At 40.6% G+C, this 21,182-nt stretch overlaps 1 protein-coding gene across 6 annotated transcripts in view; it reads right to left on the bottom strand.

The window, feature by feature from the left end:
• Positions 1-21,182, bottom strand: part of caskin1 (CASK interacting protein 1) — a 113,708-nt gene that overhangs the window by 54,951 nt on the left and 37,575 nt on the right. For all 6 annotated transcript variants that reach the window (XM_040037289.1, XM_040037290.1, XM_040037293.1 and 3 more), the window contains exon 2: positions 1,147-1,198. In XM_040037289.1, the coding sequence (XP_039893223.1) occupies positions 1,147-1,198 (52 nt within the window). The remainder of the gene's footprint in view (positions 1-1,146; positions 1,199-21,182) is intronic.

Here is a 21,182-nt window from a genome sequence, read left to right as displayed (position 1 = left end):
TAAACTGTGGTGAGACATAGAGCATAAAATCACTTTTAAAGTTTTATGTGTTCCCAGGAGAACCCTGACTTTTGATTGAAGTGAAATTTTATCAGTTTTATCTATTTAACTTTCAATTTTTAACACATTAAGTTGTCATTACTCTAAAGCACCTTTTACACACTGACGCTAAAATAAACTTAAAGATCAAACATGTAATATCAGGTCTATAAAATCAAATGAAAGAAATACCATTAAGTTTATGAAAACGATGAGAAGCATTTTTGAAACAGACTTCACTTCTGTCACTTTATGCTGAGCCAGAATCCCAGATCAGCCACGGCTTCATTTCTCTTTGAAATACTCGCAGGAGAAACAGCCACAAACCAACCAAGGACGACTGAAAATAAACTGCACGATGAGTTTAGCGTTAACCTTCAGACTGCAATATGATCCATATGTGAAACACGGGGAAAAACAACAACATCATTGCACTGCATTTCCACTACATTGCGTTAAAGTGATGTAAGTCGTCTCCACAGCCTGTTTAATGACGGCCCTGACTTTATTTTGGCCCTCCTTTCCTCCACCTGTCTGTGTGAGCTGCCACTCACTTTGATTTCTCGCCAGTTGTAGCCTGCAGACAACAAATCACCTGATTTTTCACATTGAGAATCCCTTTTTATGTTTCCCCAGCCTTTTGTCAAAGAAACAAAAGTCTGTCTCTCCAAATTGTTCCGTTACATAACACACCAGATTGCATGGAAGTGGGCCACAGTTCTGTTTGCAGTTTTGTTTTACCATCGTCTGGTGGATTTCAAGTGGCGGCTCCCCAATGAGAGCCGACGGGCCCGTAGCCGCGTACTGGGCGCACGCGATGCTTTCAATGACAAAATGGGAGCAAAGAGGTGAAAGTGCTTAGATGTAATACCTAATATCATGCCTTTAATACTCTCACACGCATAAATAAACACGACATTCTGAGCTGAGTGGTATATGGGCTAATCCCCCAGCTTTTAATACTGTAAAGAGAGAAGTAAAAGCACTATGATAATGCTGCTTGGGGATGCTGTTAAGCAGGAGAAAGGAGGGGGAGAAGCTGGCCTGGGATGGGTACAGATGGGATGGAGACATGATATATGGAAGAAGAAAAGGAGGGTAACTCACCCATCTGTATCCTGGAAGTTGACATTCACTTTCTTTGCAGACCCGAGGAGCTCTGAAAGACAAAAAGAGGGAGCATGAGTGGATTTTTGCAGCCCTCAAATATGATAGCAAAAGCCCATCAGGACCTTGTTATGAGCAATATTTAACGTTTATGATTGCAACAATATCGTGCTCTAGAGGAACGGTTCATTCATTCCTGAAGCCAGAAACAGCATTTTCCACTTTTCCCCTCACTCATTTCCACCAAACGGAAGCAAAGATCTCATTATGAGTCAAACTGCCATCACATTTCCTCGCCTGCTGTTTGCATGAAAGAGTGCCATTACTTCGAGTCCAGCCCCCCATGGTGACAGCACCCTACGTGTCTGTCATTCTAAATATTTACACCATTCAGAGCATGCTCGCTCATGTGTGTGAATTTAGGTAATGAGACAATACGCTTAGATTCAAAACCCACAAAAAAGATGTGAAAATGTTTTCCAGATCAAGTCACATTACCGAAAGTTATTTTCTCCCAACTTACTGGGAATATAAACTTTTACTCTGTGGTCTGTGTGATGTCCAGAAGGGCAGATATCTTAATATCACCCACTAAACACTGGACGTCAGCTAGACGTGCAGATTTCATCTATATTGGGTCCATGACCAATTCTGGATCTGTATGACGTCCAAAAGAGGTCCACAATTTGGACGTCCAACCACGACTTGGATGTCCATATGATGTTCAACCTTTGAACTTTGGACTGGGTCATTTGTTTTGGACGTCACATGAACATCTATGACAGGTGCAGGGAATTTACATAACTAATAAATGTATTTTTTTATTTGCCAACATCAACATTGTTGTTATCAACATGATACACATGAGTACAGATTATTTTTAAACAAGCACGATTTAACTGCCACTCAGTAAATGTGTTGAAATATTAGAAAAGATGTAAAATAAAAACAGTTAAAGTGTTTCCCTTTAAAATGGGTACAATGTGTTTAATAAGTTTTATAGAGCATTTGCATCATATATGGTTCATTTTTCCAAGTATCCTGTTTTATTGTAGCTTTGTAAGTGAACGTGGGTGAGACAGAAGTAGGAAAGTAGGAGACGTTTGTGCAAGTGTGAATGTATGAACTGGACTATCTGCTCGACAGGCTTTGTTGATATAATCTTGGAGATGTCTGCTTGTCACTCCCCATATGGAAAAGAAACAGTAAAAACTTATATATGATTTACTCATGAAAGTGGCCACTTTCTCATTACTTTCATATATTGTTTTAGTATCCAAAACATACAAGTTTAATTTATATAATTTTTCAAGGGATCTTATATCTGTTTTCACTCTTGTATGCTTTTCATACAAGTTTCACACAAGACAGATACAAACTTTATAAGATTTATATATATCTTTTCCATATGGGTCTGCAGACATCCTTCACATGTAACTGTTTATCATGTTTCCAGAGGGTGGAGGACATGTTGGAACCACGGGACTACAGAATCTAGAGAAGCAGCATAAAAACAACGTCTTAAATGTATAAGACGTCCACGACAACCCCTCCAGTGGACCAAGATTGGACGCCCAAAAATGACATATAAAAGACGTCACTCTGAAGTCACAATGGGTAGCCAATGAGAAGAAAGATGCCTTTAAGAGAGGACGGCCTTAAAAAGCCAAAACTGCTTGTTTCAGACAGAGGATGAACTATAAAGGCTCCCAGGTCCCACTATAAAACAAATAAGGATTATTTTAAATGGTGACTCATGCAAAGCTACTCTCATAGAGTCCAAAAATAAACATGAGAAGTTGGAAATCAGCAGAACTGGATGTTATGTTCAGCATGAGATGCAGGATCTTGGCTTCTGACTTTTTTTACATTTCAACACAGCACATTTGAATCCACACGGTGTAGCTGCAATAAGGACTGTGCATTAAATCTGTGCAGGAGATAACCAAGCACGACTTGGAAAAGTGTGCAGCATAGACTGGAATGTCAGACCTCTCCTGCTCATGGCATATAAAGTACAGATAATACTGAGGATATGAACTATACAGCATGAAACCAGGCTCGGTTATGAGTTATTATAATTATGTTCAGGGTTTTACTAATGAGTGGAACGATCCTCATGTTGCAGAGACAATGAGGGAGTACCTTAAACTTGCATTATTTTTAAGGGCCAGCAGGGGGCGACTCCTTGGCTGGCAAAAAGTCTTGATATGGTGTGAACTTTGTGGGCCCATTCACTGGTTTCAAGCCACACTGAACAAACCACTGAGTTCATTTTGTGTATTTTTGTCACAATCACAGTCAATCACAGGGGATAAATCAGGAAATGCTTAGAGGCTTAAAACCTGACAGTCACAAGTTGCTAGCCGAGGAACACAGTTCCTCTCAGCCGGTTAGTCCATCGCACACTCATCACATCTGGTTTCAAAACACACAACATGAGTCTTCCCAACAGGAGAATTCAAACCAACTATTGTGGCGATGGCACTGTGGCTACGTCCAGATTTAGGTCAAGTTCATTGTAAACACACACAGATGCACAATTACTGGCTTGAAATAACAGATGCAGATCCATGCATGCTGTGGCGGGGTGTAGCTCAGCTGCAGGGGTGCAGCACATGCAGGCACACACACGCACATCCACACGCATGCATACAAGTTTAATACTGCACTAAATCTACAAGCACAACTGCTACTTTCAACCTCATTATTTTTCATTTTCTGCCCTTTGTTTTTATGTCTCTTATTAGCTGATGGTGCAGAACTGAGGCACAGCAAGGATGAGCTTGCACGCTCCCTTCTTTCTCTCTCACATTTTTGCTCTTTCCACAAACACACACGCACACCCCCTCTAGGGTGCAGGAAACAGGACAGTCCCTCTATTGTAGGGGAGACAGCTCCCAGCACCACTGGGAGAGGAACATTGATTTCCTAACAGGCTATTTCTGGCCACTTAAATGCAGGAATTCACTTTTTTTTTTTAAATACAGGAGCTTTCAAAGGCACAATGTACATCCTGTGTGTGTGTGTGTGTGTGTGTGTGTGTGTGTGTGTGTGTGTGTGTGTGTGTGGACAATAAAACCTGATATATTTCCGCTAACTTACATAAATACTAAAGTATGGTGAAGTTCAAAAAGTTCAAAGAGGCCAGAGAAAACACATAAAGCTCACTTTTTTAAACTTTCCTGATAAACACTGAACAATCACCGGCTTCTCCCCATAAAAGAACAAAGTCTTTGAGACAGACCAAAGTTATAGGAAAACGCCATCTGGATATATCTTGACGCGCGCTCAGTCATCCAGGTCAGGAAAGTTATTCTGTTCATCCGTTTTACATTTTTTTTAAAACTTTAGTCCAGATGAACAGAACCAACTTTTTGGGGGCCTGCTATATACTGCTTTCTTATTAGCTGGAGACCCGTTGCCTCAAGCTCTAGTTTCTTTATTACAGCTAGCTTGTCGATTAAGCTAACGTTAGCTCCATAAGCTGTTTAAAAACACAAAATCGGATTTCTTACTTGATGACCGAACAACAATGTGCTGAAAAAGCCAGTTGTGAGCATCTTCAGTTGTTGACATTTACATCAACTAGACTCAGGAATGTTGAGGTTACTATCTACACAAGTAGACTTAAAAAAAATTAATTTAAATGGTGAACAAGCCCAAGTGCTCCAAAAGAAAAGACCATGCAATGCTTTTAAAGGGTAAAGGTTCACCTATGAGGTCCCATCAAACAATGAAACCCCGAATACAGGACTGGAAATGATCAGAACACATCTGCTGTCAGTTTATAGTATATTCGTGATTCTATCCATGTTTAACAAAAACAAGTAACTACAGGATTTTAAGGTACAATAGGTAACCAAATTTGCCACATTTTTCACTGGATAAAGAGGAAGACTATGAAACAGAAACACACAAAAAGCAACTCTTGGATTTGTTACCAGGCATGTCATACGAGAATGTCATAGCTAGATGAACATGCTAGCATGCTAGGGGATTTGGAAAGGTAACAAAAAAAGGAACCACCAAACACTTAACGCTTGTACTGCCACATGTCTACTGCTTTAACTCATGGATCACGATTTACAGGACTATTAACCAAAAATGGAAGAAATCAAAAGAGCAGTTTTTCTTCAACATGCATGCAAAAAAAGAAAAAAGAATAAATGTGTTTTTCCATTTACATCTAAACAAATTGGTTGGCCTGTCTTCTTGCTAGTATGTTGAGCATCAGCAGCAAAATTGTGAGTGAACTGAGGCCTTTTGTGTCCAGAATTTGGGCTGAAAATTTGTCATAATGAATATTGGGGGGAAAAGCTATTTGAAAACAACATTAAAGATCTCCAACAGCATTCAGGAAAGTGACAATGAAAAATAAGTCGGTTCAGCAGAGTCTACACTCATAGCGACACATGATGAGGCATTAATAATTCAGCATTTTTACTGTCAGACTACATAAAGGGCTACTACAGTCAGGACTACTGTAGTCAAAACAGTTCTGGGAAAGGAGGAGCAACATCCGAGCACAAAACAGAGCAGGTATCAAGGACAAACGATATGACTAAGACAAAAACTGCATGAAAGTTGTCAACCCACCTCCACCTGGAGGTGGGTTGCAAAGTGGCTTGCAGATGTGCTTGCAGGAAGGCTAAAGCTCTTTAGAGAAAAACATATACAGATACGGCTGTTCGATATAACGATATATATCGGATGACGATATAAAAACGTCTATCGTTTCATTTCACGCTATCGTTTGTTTCGTGGTGTCGCAAAATAAACTGTTTACAGCAATATTTGTTCATGGTTCTGATGTCACTGTAGTGGCTATATTCATTTATTAAAGTTCTCTTTCACTTATATTTAATATAACCACACTACGGACGAACAAGCGCCTATTTTTATGCATTGTCGTTAGCAACAACGACGGTAACACCATCGCGTGTCCGCTTGTTTATGTTCCACATAAACCTTTCACAATAAAGCTCAAGATCCTGTTGAGACTTTTCAAAATCAACTGAATCACGTGAAAGAGCAGATTATTTACGGATGAGAAGTAAAAAAGAGCCGCCAGGTGCTAAAAAATAAACCTTAGACTCAAACGTTAGAACAGGCTTTTCCCCACAGCGAGCCGTGTGATGAATACAAAGAAAACGGCAGCCGTTACAACTTATGTCTAAAAATGTATCGTTTCATGCATCGGTTAAAACACTCGACTCCGGGTAAAGGACGCGCAGCTGGAAACACTTCACGCAGGTCGAGCTGCCCGAGATTAACAGAATTTACAGAAAATGTTACATTTTTGTGATTCATATCGTTATCGGACGATAGATGTCTTATATCAGGATATAGGATTTTGGTCATATCGCACAGCCCTATATACAGATTTTCCAAATGTGAAACCACATGTTTTAAAAAACTGTCACGACTACTACTGTCCATGCCTAGTCTGCATGTGTGTGTGTATAATGTGAAGTCACCCAGCCGTAAACAGCTCAGGACTCCACATTCACCGAGCTACCGTTATATAAGATGGACCAACTCTCTGTCATACTTGGAGTGCTGAATACTGCTATTCTAACAAAGCCGCTGGCATCTTAGAGATTTGAATATAGTGATCTTTTGAGAGAGCAGTCTCACTTTCAAAAGATCACATTTGGAAACTTTGTCAGGATCTTTGGCATCACTTAAGGGCCGATACCAGTATTTGGTGATTTAAAATCCAATATATCGCTTACTGTGTTTCAGACACACGACACAAACAGATTTCTCTAATGTTTTATGTGTATCTCTTTGCTATGCTTACTGACACACATGCATTCAAACAAGCTTTATTAATAAGAGCGAACAACAAGTTTTCCTTCTCAGCAATAGGTGCTACCTGTATTTTACCAACCAAGACCTGCCTGAGGGAAAGACCGCACCTGCAGTGTAAACCTACATGGAATATTAAAGAATACAGCACCACAGAAAATTGCTGCTCACCAGCTGATTCAATTCTGAGTTTATTCTAGCTTCAGAGGCAAAACTTCTCTGAAACTGCTGGAGGCTGAAAAACTGTGAACTACAATCTGTTATTGTAAAGTCAATTAAAAAGGCTCAAAAAGAGAAAAGACATAAAATACATCTAATATAAAGAAGTGGGTTTAAGAACGGCAAACTGTTTGTTTGTACTTGGACTGTTTAAGCTATTTGTAAGCTTGAGGCAAGTGCCAAAAACTGCAATTCCTGGAGTGACCACTGGAGGCTGGCTCCAAAAAATGAGTCCGTTGGCTCCCATGTTTAGATGCCCGAATTTATAGCCATACAATCACACTCATAGTCTAACACGAACAATTATTTTTGTATCTATGGAGAGTTTCCCATCTCATACCAACTGTACAGAGGGTTTCATTTAAATACTACTAGGGCACAGCTTGTTGCTCCAATAACTCAGGTTCATTGGTGTTTTTTTCTGTTTAGGGTATTTTAATATAATTATATGACAAATATCTGCCTTAATTTGTGGTACACAGCATCTACGAAGTTTTTGCTTCACTCTTATTGAGTAAAATTGTAGCATTTAATCAGTGTTTTACCTGAAACTTGAAAAACTAGCATCTTTCCATTGCACCAGATTGGTCATCGCTAAAGGTGACCTAGCATGCTGGCACTAGCCGACATCGTAGCACTCTGCCCTGTATCCACATGTACTCGTCTCTGGCTCCAAAAGCCAACATGACAGGAAACAGTAATATTAGGGATTACAAACCTATGGAGTTCACATCCATCGTTTATATACACCCTATGGGATGAACCCAAAGTTAATTTAAAAGCCTTCTACCTCTGCAATCCTTCTCAGGTCCTGATGTTAACTGGGCTGCTTCCCTTTAGCAGGCTTGTGTAAAGGTGAAAGGTCAATGAGAGCTGAAAGGCACTGTGGATCCTTTAAATTATACATGCCGGCGAGAAGGTGCATGCTCAAAAAGGTTAGATTTATTCATATGCCTAATATTAAACACAGTTGGTGCAGCTAAAAGAAGAGGCTGTTGTTCTTAGAGAGGATTATTCTCAGTCTGCTGATCCTCTGTTTTCTTGCCTGTGGCAAAAAGGGACCGATGCTATCATCATGGGAAAGGAAAGCGAACCGTGTCACTGCTTTTCTCTTTATGTGTTCACTTATGTAATATCTGTCCTGGGAAAGACTGTGCCTAGTGTAAAGATTACTTTTAGGCAATGCCATTTATTGTTCTATTACATAAAATAGTTGTTTGCTGAAGAAAAGGCAGCTTCACTAGCTCTGCTAACTAGTTGTCTTTGGCTCTTTGTTTCTTCTCTCTCTGCATATTTCTGTCCCCTTTGAGGATGGAGAACAGTCTCTGAGAGCAGACCTGTTGTCTTGGCCCTGATCGATCTGTCCCACTCTGACTTTTTCCTTCACCTTTTCCTCTTTCCTGCTTTCTTCTCTCACATTCTTCCCCACAGGCTCACCAATGAGAAAGGGAACAGCACTCCTCTGCTGTGTCAGAGAATCGTCTTTCCTCTCTCCATTTTTCAGCTGCAGCATGTAAATTACACTGGCAGATGTTGGAGCACGGTATGCCTTCATGCATTATGAAGGTGGACTCTTATTCTTTCTTAAACATTTACCCAGAAAAATCACATCAGGAGCGTTTTATCATGTCAGAGTAACTTCCCCTAACTTGTTTAAATGCTAAACTTAACCCATGAAATGTCCCTTACCTGACCTTTGAACAGTTTTGTTCCTAGTATTTGCAGGCATGTGTTTATGCACAGCTTTCTAAAGGTCCCACTGCAGCATGAGCACTGGGCCATCACTGAATCTTTTCTTTTTCAGCCATTCTGTTGTTTCAGCCTCACATCTGACTCCAGAATACTTTGGTATACAGAGGACTTCATGGTCAACTCAACAGCTGGGTGCCCAGGTCCTATGGCTGCATGAGAAGCTCAAATCATCACCCCTGCATCTTGACTATGCTGGGTTCAGTTTTTTGCCAAAGGTGGCGCTGTGCCTCTCTACTCCAGTCTCATCTATCCAAAGGACGTCATTCTGGGAGTCTTGTGATTTGTTCAGATGCACCTTTGCAAACTTAAGTCGTGCTGCTCTGTTCTTTTTAGAGTAAAGACTTTTCTTCCAAACAAGCCATACTTGTTCAGTCTTCTAATTGTACTGTCATGACCTTTAACATTTAACATGCTAACTGAAGCCTGTAGAGCAGAGAAGTCAAACTCATTTTACATTGTGGCCCACATACAGTCTAGTTTGATCTTAACTAAGCCGGATGGTGAGTTCATGCGTACTTCATTCACTGTCCTGTAATTATAAAATGTTCAGTTTTTGTTCATTTAAGGGAAAGCATGTACAGTATGTGGTATTTTTTTAACTTGCTCTGAGCTGTGCACGGGCTGACTTTGCAACAGCAATAAGTGACAGTAAGTATGTTTACCACAATGTACACAAAACCATGAAAGGTTTACGTCCTGTGAAACACCATCATTGATATTTTAAGTTAACACTGGTTTTTCTTAGTGGTACACGTGATGCATTGTTGCGCAGTGATGACGGGCTGATATATTTTTATCTCATCATGTGGAGATGGAAAGGTCCTTGCACACTTTCATGTTCGTATATTTTAGGCTCTTTCTACAAAGTTTTTTTCTGCAGACTTTTAAGTGCTATGATTGGATCTGTCTTATCTGAATGTTCCTTTGAGGTCGTGATTAACTTATCCTCTTGGATTTATATGTCCACAGGGTTTTAATCAAATTTCCTAATGCAGCTGTTCATCTTTTCGGACTGATAATGAAAGCAAGTCATTTTGTCTGTCTAAGCTTATTGCAGCCTGTGGGAAGGATATAGAGTCCTACCGATACCAGATTCTGGTACCAATATTTGTTGATTTAAAAATGCGATATTCCAATATATTAGCCATTATTTTTATTTTTTACTTTGCCTTCACTTTCTTCCTGTTAAAAGAGGGTTTTGCCTTCTCACACTTGCCAAGTTCTTGCTCATAATGCTTGTTATTGTAGAGTCTTTACCTACAATATAAAACACCTTGAGGTAACTGTTGTGATTTGGCACCATATAAATCAAACTGAACTGAATGATCAAACAGCCTATTTTAAATGTTGATACTAACAGATCAGCAAAAAGCTGATAATATGAATTAGTTAACCTCAACTTCAGGGTTGGGGGAGCTGCAGGCCTCGAGGGCCGCTGTCCTGCAGGTTTCAGATGTGTCCTTGAGCCAACACAGCTGATTTAAATGGCTAAATGACCTCCTCAACATGTCTTGAAGTTCTCCAGAGGCCTGGTAATGAACTCATCATGTGATTCAGGTGTGTTGACTCAAGGGTGAGATCAAAAACCTGCAGGACACCGGCCCTCGAGGCCTGGAGTTGGACACCCCTGCTCTACTTGAATCACTAATTTAGATGGTGGGAGTTAAATAGTAAAACAGACTGGTTCTTATAGTGCTTTTCTACTATATGTGTAGACTGTATTATCTGACACGCTGGCATCTTTAATATGAGCGTCCACCTTTATAATGGAGACATGGATAATAGAAACCCTGGAAATTCAACAAGGTATAGAAGGCAGTGTTCATGTCTGGTGTGTGCTGCCTGAATCTTTGCTTTGAAGCAAGCTCTCTGCGGCCTGCTTCATTTCATGACATCATAAAAGGGCATGGCCACCCCCATGTCATCAAATAAGGATACAAGCTTTGTACGAGGCATCATATAAGGACAGAGAGGGTAAGAGTGGGATCCCTGCCAACATCATCCTCTGCCTGCCAGATGTACACACAGTAAATCAGCCAACACACCCACACACAAAGACACAGTTCTGCATCATGAACGTATACACATGCAGTGAGAGGCAGCTTCGCTTCCAAAACACATTTACAGACATTACAGTGATTTGTGAAAAACACTGACTCCTCAATATATAACATTTAGCAATAATAATTTACAGTGTAGATATTTCTGTGTGTGTGTGTGTGTGTGTGTGTGTGTGTGTGTGTGTGTGTGTGTGTGTGTGTGTGTGTACGCGCATGTTTCAACACTGCAGGAGCTGTTTGATCCTCATTGACCCTCTCTTTTTCCTCCCTCCTTAACAACACTTCCTGGTTGGAATTTCCTAAGCAGGTATCGTGCAGGTGCGCGCACCCACACACACACACACACACACACACACACACACACACACACACACACCATCTGCTCTCAGTTCACACACAAACACACACACGCTCAACACGCACACACTTCTAAAATCAAGCATGTGGATGTGAAAATGCACATATACAAAATATTGACATTTTATTTTGCATTTTTACATTTCCTCATTTCCAGTATGATTCAAATGCTTACCACCATAAATAAAGCCAACCGCTGAGCCGACGTGCTGGCCAGCGATGTGTCAAACTCTGGCTGCAGCTGTCAAACACTGTATTTTCAATGTTCATAACACATGCAGTGATACTCAAAAGTGGGCTGATAGATCAAATGTGCAGCGCTGCAGGAACTCAGTGTTCTGCCAAAGAGCAGGTCCAGCCAGTGATGGCGTAACGGCGGGAATTGGAGGTAACTTTGGTGTTAGCTCCACATCTGTTGCTGTTTCCATCCAAGTAACCAACGCTTAGATGGAAACAAGTCGTACTGCCCAAAACAAAGAGCTGGGTGGAAGTGCATGACTTAGGATTGCTAATAAGACACATTTTGATTACTTGACTTGTCTTTCTCCATCAAACTGTTTAATTAAAATTCATAGCTTAATGTTTCCTTCCTCTATTAAGTTATTACACCTGAAATCGTCTACTGCTGCTGTTTCACAATAAAAGGATTCAACAGTGCTTTTAATGTGAAGCACTCAAATTTTACCACGACTGACTTGTACTGAATTGTGACTTTAAAGTTTCTGTGTTATTCTGACATTTAAGGTGCAACACATCAGTTTTTACGCCTCCATGTAACACAACCATAGAGTGTTTATTAAAGATAGACATAGCCACCAAAATATAACCCACTGGTTGCCATCTTTGTGTTCTGAAATCACAGCCGCCTTCTTCTTCCCCCTCACAGCTGCCAAGTACTTATTCAAAAGGGGGCATCTTATTCTTTGCATTGCCTTTCTAATATTGTAGGGATTAAACCTTTCAAAATAAAGTGCTTTGATGCAACTCTTGCATTGTTGACACCGCATTCAAAGCACAGCCTGCTTTGTCCTCCTCTTTGATTCCCATATAGCTATGTTTTGTTTAGTAGGACTTGGAGCTACTAAAAGACCATGATTTCATCAAGAAAGTCTTAAGTGACTGAGAGTCATTTTTCTATTGATTCCAAGGTCTTTTTCAATCCAAGGGAACTGCTCCCTGTTGGCTATTGAAAAGAATGCATTTCTGCACTGGCTTAGGTTTTTAGAGCCAGAGGCTACTTCTATATTTTATTTACAGCCTGTGCACAGACTACAGACCAGGTTAAAGGAACTGAATTCTTAAGTCCATCTCTGACAGAGGCTGCCTTGAAGCCCCTACCTATACTCCAGACAGTTGGTGGCAGGTGCACCTCCACCCAGAGGGTTTTTATCTGAATTTAAATGAGCTGGAGTGTGTTTTAAACACTACGAATAGATGCTGGCATATTTTGACATCATCAGTCTTGGTTTCACACAGAGGCTATAACATTCAATGAATTGCACTAAAGCTCCAGATGCACTCTTTTAATGTGTAACTCAACTCTATTAACAATTTTAGCAAGTTTAAAGCACTTAAGTAAAGCAATCACCCAAATAGTTGTGCATTTTATGCTGTATCTTTTCATTAGTGTTATTATATATGTCCTGCAAACGCACATACACACACACAGACACACACACAAAGCCACACTAAATCACGTTACAATTTTGTTGCCTGCCGCAGCAGAACTCTGGGAAAATACTGATTTCATGATGTTGCTGCAACCTCTCATCCTGCAGCCTAACTCTGTTCTATCCTTTCATACACACACACACACACACACACACACACACACACACACACACACTCAACCAGGGAGCTCTGGGTTGCATGGAGGTGGTTGCTAGGTAACAAGCATCCTCTGGCTCCTCCTACACATGGAGAAGTGTGCACACACACCCTCAAAAACACAAGGACTCAGACTCACATTCACCCACACAAACACACACACAGTAAAAATCATGACATAATGAGAGCGGTGACAGTGTGACGTCCTTATTTCCACATGAACTGTCCAAAACAGGATCGGCTTCTTCTGCAGAGGATCCGAGCGAACACTAGAGACACACACTCTTCTATTCAGAAATTCAGCTGACACCTGAATCCAGATCAGTTGAGCTCAGCTGTTCAGTTCATTACCACGTTTTTATACTCATCAATTACCGTATCAGCTATAGACTTTCTCTCTTTGCCTTCAGCCCGTACTTGAGGCTGGTAGCGAGCGCACTGCCTGTGCATTTAAATAACTCTCTAACAGCCCGATCCTCATTTTCAGGGGAGCCCCGTGCAAAGCAAAGCAACGCAAAGGGGAGCGCTAAGTCATTAAAACAGAAGGCGGTGCAATTATAATCATAGACATGCAAGCAAAACACAAACACATTAACTCATAGAAATGACACACCAGGGATAAACAACAGCGTTCGCGCTACAAATGAGTGATTCTAATTTAAGTTTTTGTGGTGTGTTATTTCAGTCAAACCCTGCTACATCAAACAGGCCATAACTGTGGGTGTAATAAAAAAGAAAACATCAAACAAAGCAGTGAAAAATTCAACCGGTTTTGTAATATGAAGCGGGAGTTATAGAAACACAACACAATTAAAAGTCATTCGTAGTGCATGGGCACTGTGTACTCCCCAGGTGGTTGGCAACATATGGCTGGTTGTTGCCAGATTAAATCAGCTGCAGAGACACCAGGAACCTCCTTGTGATCACTCTGGTTGATAGCAGGTTGTCTTGGTTACCCATAGTTTCCATGGAAGACGCCAATTTGTCTCCAAACACTTGCCTACTACTGGGAGAGCGAGGGAAAAACACAAATGGAAGTTTTGCCTTAATGCCACCGACATATGAAAAGGGACAAGTTTCACACTGAAGGCTAACGATCTCTGTTTCCTGTTTCCATAGCTAACAGTTACCATCGCAGCAGGCAGCCTGCTACCAACCAAAGCAGTCACGAAGACCTCAATTTCACCCAGCAGTCTCCAGCCAGTTACTGTGGCATCACCGCTAATGTGGAAATCAAACATTTAAAATTGCTCATGTTTTTTTTAATAGGTTCTTGCCATACATACTGGGTCCAGCAAAGACTCCCATAGGTCCCACAGGACAGCTTTGGAAAATGTGACACGAGGACATCAGACTTTTAACTGAATTTGTTTTTAGGTTTTACAGTTTTTCTTATGTCATTCATCCTACACCAAAGGAATTAAGTGATAGATAAACAATAAAGTGACAGAAAAGCATCTGTTTCTCACTATCAACTATACGAATATCTGTTTCTCAGTCGTTCTAAAAAAAAACTGACTTTTTTCAAAAAAAAAAAAAGAAAGAAAGAAAAAAGAAGCATTGAAAACAAAAACAAAGGCTGAAATCTGCTTTATAATTACAGGACAGTTACAGAACTTTTTCACAAATGTTGTTTCTTACAGTTTAAGCCCAAAGAGCCATGCTTACAGATTTCTTTACTACAGCAGTGTTTCTTTATCGTGTTGAAAAACTGAGAATTACTCTTGAAATTAGGCTTTCTTTAAAAAAACTAAACAAAAAATAAATAAAACCCTTTTTGACACCAGGAAGGAAAAACTGGAGTTTAACAGGAAGAAACTTGCAACAGAACCTGGCTCAGGGTTAAGGCGGGGGGACAAAAGGCGGGGTGTTAACCTGTGGGAGACCATTTGGTTTGACCTGTCAGGTAAATTAAAATGACCTATGGCTGAAACATTCACGACAAACGCAGCAGTTATCATTATTAAATTAGAATGAATGAAGTAAAACAGGTTAAAACAACTATTTATACCTGATCACTATCACTTGCCACCCAGTTGACCCCCTCACCATCACTGTCACTCAGGGTGTTGCCATGGGACAGTCTGATTGATTGACAGCAGCACTGTGAGAAAGCGACAGTCAATGATTGCGCTCAGCCCGACCACACATGATGGATGCATCGTAATGTGATCAGAAGAATGGAAACAAGCCTGTGTCAGTGTAAATACACGACCTCATCGTGAACACCCGCGCAAGCTAAGCATGCACATAGCAGGTACACACACACACACACACACAATGATGAGCATTGTTCACAGTGTGCCAGAGGAAGTCAGAGGTGCAGCCGGATGAATTCATTTACTATAAATACACACATCACAGCCTCGCTAACTCTCCACTCTCACACACACACACACACACACACACACACACACACACACACACACACACACACACACACACGAGCACAAACACTAACAGAAGCATCTCTGTGTGCTTCCTCGCTCACATGTGATCCTGACACTTCTGAGGCCTTCAGCAGGGCAGGCAGGATGAGAGTGGAAGATAAAGCACAGGATGGAGGAACACAAAGGGTGTGTGTGCTGTCTTTGTGTGTGGCTGTGATACACTGGCTGCCAGATGAAGCCAACAACCCAGCCAATCTTTCTCATTCTGTTACCTGATCAGTTACTGCTGCTTCCTCTCTCATCTTCAAACCTGCCTCCTTTTCTCTCTGGTTTGCATCTTCTTCCTGTCCTCTGTACTTCCTCCCTCCCTTCCTTTCCTTCCTTCCTCCTTTCCTTTTCTTCCGCTTAAATCTTCGTGCTGACACGTTCTTCTGGATGATCTCCTCTATTGTATTTTTTGTAAATATACTGTGATAAGTACTACTTTCCAGTGATTCTGAGGAGGACCGCTGTTATTGAACCGGGCCTTATCTCCTAGCATGAGTGGCTAACTGAACTAATGCTACAAAGCCTGAACACCTGCAGATATCAGGAGCAGGCGGAGAACAGTTGTCATCGTCTCTGGTTAATGATAAACAGTCGGATTCTTACATAAAGCGCGTTATACAATGTGGCTCATTCAACCATTTGTGTTATTCAACCCAACTGTATTATTTAACACTATTCAGTGGGCTGAACATATAGATAATCAGCTAAAGCAGCAGCTACGATGACCAATGACACTTTAACATTAAGTAATTCTGAAGAACTGACATGAGTCACCACTGAGTCATTGCTTTCACCGCGCTGTGAGCTACCTGGTTATGCTTTGCCTCTCTGGAAGGACGGTGATCAGTGGGCTCTGTCTATGTGCTGGTGGTCTGGGTCTGCTTTCTCCTCTACGGTTCTCTTGCTGCTCGTTCCAGGACAAAGTTTTCTTGTTCTTTCTTGTCTTTAAGTTGATAACATTGCCACAATACAGACCATCACCAGCGTTGACTATCGATATTTGGATACCCATGAAACACTCAGAATACCCACAATGCAATACTCTTTGTCAAAGGCTTCAGCAGGTACTTTCCATTCATGTTGGGGTTAACATGCTACTTTAATCTTGCACCACGTATATTCTTCAGTAATGCAACTATTACCTGCGTGATGGGCTGACGTCACCTACCCCGTGTTCTCGCGCTACACCCAGTTGACTTGTGTTTGTGTAGCAGGAAGTGAAAAGTAATAGAGCAGCCCATAATATGAAATATGAATCACTTTCAGTTTTATTGAAAACAAGGCCCATAACATGCACCCAGGCCAGAAACAGCTGCTGCTAACTAAAACAGCAATCATCTTTATTTTCAACAGGTTTCAAAGGTTTGTGATGAGCAGTCAGTAATAACAAAGTCCTGATTCAATCCAACAAACATCAGCTGACTTTGGTCAGTGAGCAGATGGTTTTTGCCAGGCCTGCCGCACTTTGTGTTTCAAACACAATTCAGCTGCAAATTCTAATTTTGGTGACCGTTAAGTTACACATGAGGGACATATGTTCAATGTATATACATATAGATGTTAATTACATTTTTTCCACTCATGTGTACCTAGTAATACAATGTATAACTAGCGGTATACTAGTAGAACACACTTGCCACTACATTCATGTTAAGTTAGCTTGTGCAACAGCCTGGAGGTTCACTGTGTCACCACAATGTAACATACAGTTGGAATGGGAACTTCTTATGTTTCACTATATTTTTTCTGTGTGTGTGTGTGTAGGCACAACATTTGGATGATGAATACTGATTACCTCTAAGCTACAGATTCATATTTGCTCAGCTGCACACACACACACACACACACACACACACACAGCCATATATGTGACATCAGAAGCAGGTAAACAGGAAGACGGCTGATTGAATTAGAGTGGAAAGACTTACTAGACCATCTGAGAGCAAAGGACAGCGATGGATAAGGAGGAAAGGCAAAAAGAGATGGTGGGACAGGAAGCACTGATACAGAAAGTGATTATGAGGCAATCTGATCAATGCAGGCTTCAGCACACTGCATTATTCCTGTGTTGTTAAACAATAATACAAGTTTTCACCTACATTAGTCTTAATATATGGTGACAGCTTGACATATGAAAGCTTTCATCATTATCTGCTAGCCTCCTTTGTCATTTGTGAATGCCATTTATCTACACCATTTAGCTAAGTGTTAGATGGAAAACTGTATCTGCCAAGAAACCTGACTGTAATAAGAATGAAAGTGGAAGTGGCTTTACACCATCTGGCTGTAATAACCAGCATTTACAGAATTTAAAAGGGTGAAGTAGCCAAAAGTGCAAAAACACCAGAGTCACTTACTGTAAGTGTACTGCTTGAAAATAGAAACATACATTTTTCATTTTCATGTTACATGTTCGCATCCTTTTAAGAGTAAGACAAAAAATGACTCCACAAACAAAACACTAACTATGTTTTTAGCTTAACCAGTTAGCTAGCTAATGCTGCTAGCTAATGCTGCTAGCTAATGCTGCTAGCTAACTGGTTAGCTGTACCAATGACTTCGTAGCTCTCATTTGTCCAGAAATAACTCACATTTCTCTGCCTGTCTCAAAAATCAAGAACTCATTGTTCAGAATAATAACCGTAACAATAATTTCAAAAATAAACTGGCCCCATTTTCACTGTGTAATTATGAAAAGCAGGGGTGGAGAATACAAAGTTAGCATGGTAAGAGCCACAACAGACACATTAATGGGGAATATGCAGCTTGAAATGAACTGTAATTATCTCTCTGCCTAATGTATGTAATTTTGCCTTTTATTTAGAAACGTGTTTTTATGTCTTTTTCATGCTAAAATGTTATACCTAAACTCACAAATGATTAGAAGATGAGATGACTAGAAAGCACGTGGTGGTGCGCTCTACTGTACACTGCAGGCTTTTCCTGGGACACTGGGTTTGTTTCCATTATTATCTGCTATTTATACACCGAGTGAAATTCTAACCCCGGCTTTGACCACTCACACACACACACACACAGCTTAACATGGGAGGCTGTCTCCATGGATACGAAAGTGAAGTCCTGCTGAAACAGGACGGGGAGCACTGGGATCTGTGGGCCATCCCTGCTGGAACTTTACCGACACCAACCTGAGAGGGAATGTCTTCTATCTTAGACACAAAATGAAGGAGTGGATCCCACTGAGTGGGATTTAAAGGGGTGATGAGTTTGCCATAAACTCCTTAAATATGTTCAGGGTGAAGGAGAAAATTCTGTACAGCCAATAGTGCCGATACAGCGACACCAAATATCGATATCTTGTTAAATAAATGCAAACTCTGGGCTGAGAGATAAGCCATCCAACACTGGACGTAGCGTTTTAAAATTTTGTGTGATGGTAGACACCGATGACATCTCGAGCTTATTTAACTTTGGTGAAAACTGGGTCACTTTATCTTACCCACAGTTTTTTATGGATGGTTTTCAAACTTCACAACATTATACTGAGCCTAGGTTGGTGAAGCAATTATGGTCATCACCAGTGATAACCTAGGCTGGGTTAATAATGGTCACTTATGGGCAGAAAAACTAAATTCTTCATGCACTGGGACTTTACTGTCCCATGTATTTCTAACTGGATAACAACAAATCCCTCAGCTAGAAACAGCAGAAGGCTTTGCAACTGTGTTTATGTCCATATTAAAGAAATAATCAGTCAGATGAGACGTCTCCGTGTCACGCGCAGCAGAAAGCGTGCTCCACGCAGACGTGGAAATGACAGACATGTTTTTTTAAACATTTCTATTAGCAGAGCTGAGCATGGAGCACTCCTAAACTGCTTAAGGCTCCGTCTGTTTATGACTGCCGTTCCAGCGCTTCTTTTCTCTAAACACTTTTGCTCGCGATGAGTTTTAACAGAACAAAGTGGACGTTCGTCAGCAGCAGGCCAAGAAAAGACTGCTAGGACGGCTCAGCTGCTTCCAAAAACTGCAACAAAACAAGACCAACTATGTGTTTTATGTTTTGATTACGCTCGCTCATTGGACCTTTGATTCAAAATGCTTCAGCTGCCACAGTCTGACGACACCGGTGCTCTATGGTTACCTAGCAACAGCTTTTTCACCTGCTATCAAGGTTATCTCCCTGATGGTTAACAAGTCTGCACACACACACACACACACACACACACACACACACACACACACGTGTACGCTTCAGTATGTCACGCACATTCTTTAAAATCAAGTAAACTCTCTTGGTCTGCTTCTTGTTAGCTTGATTTTAAAATTTCCAGCACCACATTTTTCCCATGTATCACTGTCATGGCCTAATCTGATGTTTATTTTCCTTTTTGGTTTCTTTTTTTCTGTTTTAAAGGTCGTGTTAGATGGTTTGACTGATTTGCAGCAATGATGTTTTGGTTGAATCAAGAAAGGCCCAGATGTGTCTAACATGGGACGCTGTCGCTCTCTGTAGGGTTGGGCTATAAATTCAAGTTTTCCACTTTTAGTTCAACAAACTGGTTGCCGGTGTATCTGTGGAGGTGTGTGCGCAGCTTGTTGTGAAAAAGATTGCAATAAATCCACAAAGTCCTTGTAGGCATGGTGAAACATCGCTGTTTACTCATATGAGAGTTTGGGGTTGTCACCTTGTCACCAGTGATGACTTTAACCTTAGCGAGCTGAACCAGGAAGTTCAGTTCCTGAGATTAAAAGTGTCTTTTGTCAGAGTGCTCTGGGAAACATTAACCTGGCATATTATGGAAGAATTACCAGAATTATGGAAGAAACCAGACTTCCTGAAGAAAACCTGGGCTTACAACTACAAACTACATAGAGCCTGTGTAAGGTAGCTTAAAACACATTTAATCCCTGAGATGTCTCAATATGAGAAAGAGAATTGCAGCTTGCATGTATCAGCCATGAAGTAGCTCTGTCAGCACAACTCTTTGGGATTCAACTGTAAGAAATAAATGCCTCAAATTACAGAAAAACTCCCAGCATCTCGATGCCTGTCTGTTAATTATATAAGAGAAAGCTTTTTAAATTTAATTCAAATTGTTTATTCATGTATTTATTTAATCATTTTACTGTGGACACACTGTAAAAAACAGACATTCCTATAGTAGATATTGGGAAATAAAACTTCTCTGTCATTTAACTGTCATTACTTCATTACTGTAGTATGAATGGCTCTGAAGTAGGTTATCAGCATGTATGAAAATACAGCTAAAAGTCCATAATGTATGCGCTACTTCACATTTTCCAAAGCTGTAAAGTGAGCTGACTGAAGACTGTGCAGGGCCGATTCTGGGCTTTAGATGATCTGTATCAACTGATCTTTACTTATCAGCTTATCTTCAAGTATGATGACGTTTTACAGCCTGACTTAAACTAACAATTTGGTCAGTTGCAGATGCAGATATTTTACTTTTTGTTTGTTACTATTTATTCTCCGGAAATCTTCATTTTAACTGATATCTGAACCGCTTTTCAGGACTTTATCACACTTTTTAAACATTCAGCCAGAGCAAAAACCAATGTGACACAGTAGCTAAATATCGGCCACT

This window comes from Simochromis diagramma, unplaced genomic scaffold (assembly GCF_900408965.1).
Source record: "Simochromis diagramma unplaced genomic scaffold, fSimDia1.1 OVJJ01000516.1, whole genome shotgun sequence".
Classification (NCBI taxonomy): domain Eukaryota; kingdom Metazoa; phylum Chordata; class Actinopteri; order Cichliformes; family Cichlidae; genus Simochromis; species Simochromis diagramma.
This window is presented reverse-complemented; position numbering and strand designations above follow the sequence as displayed.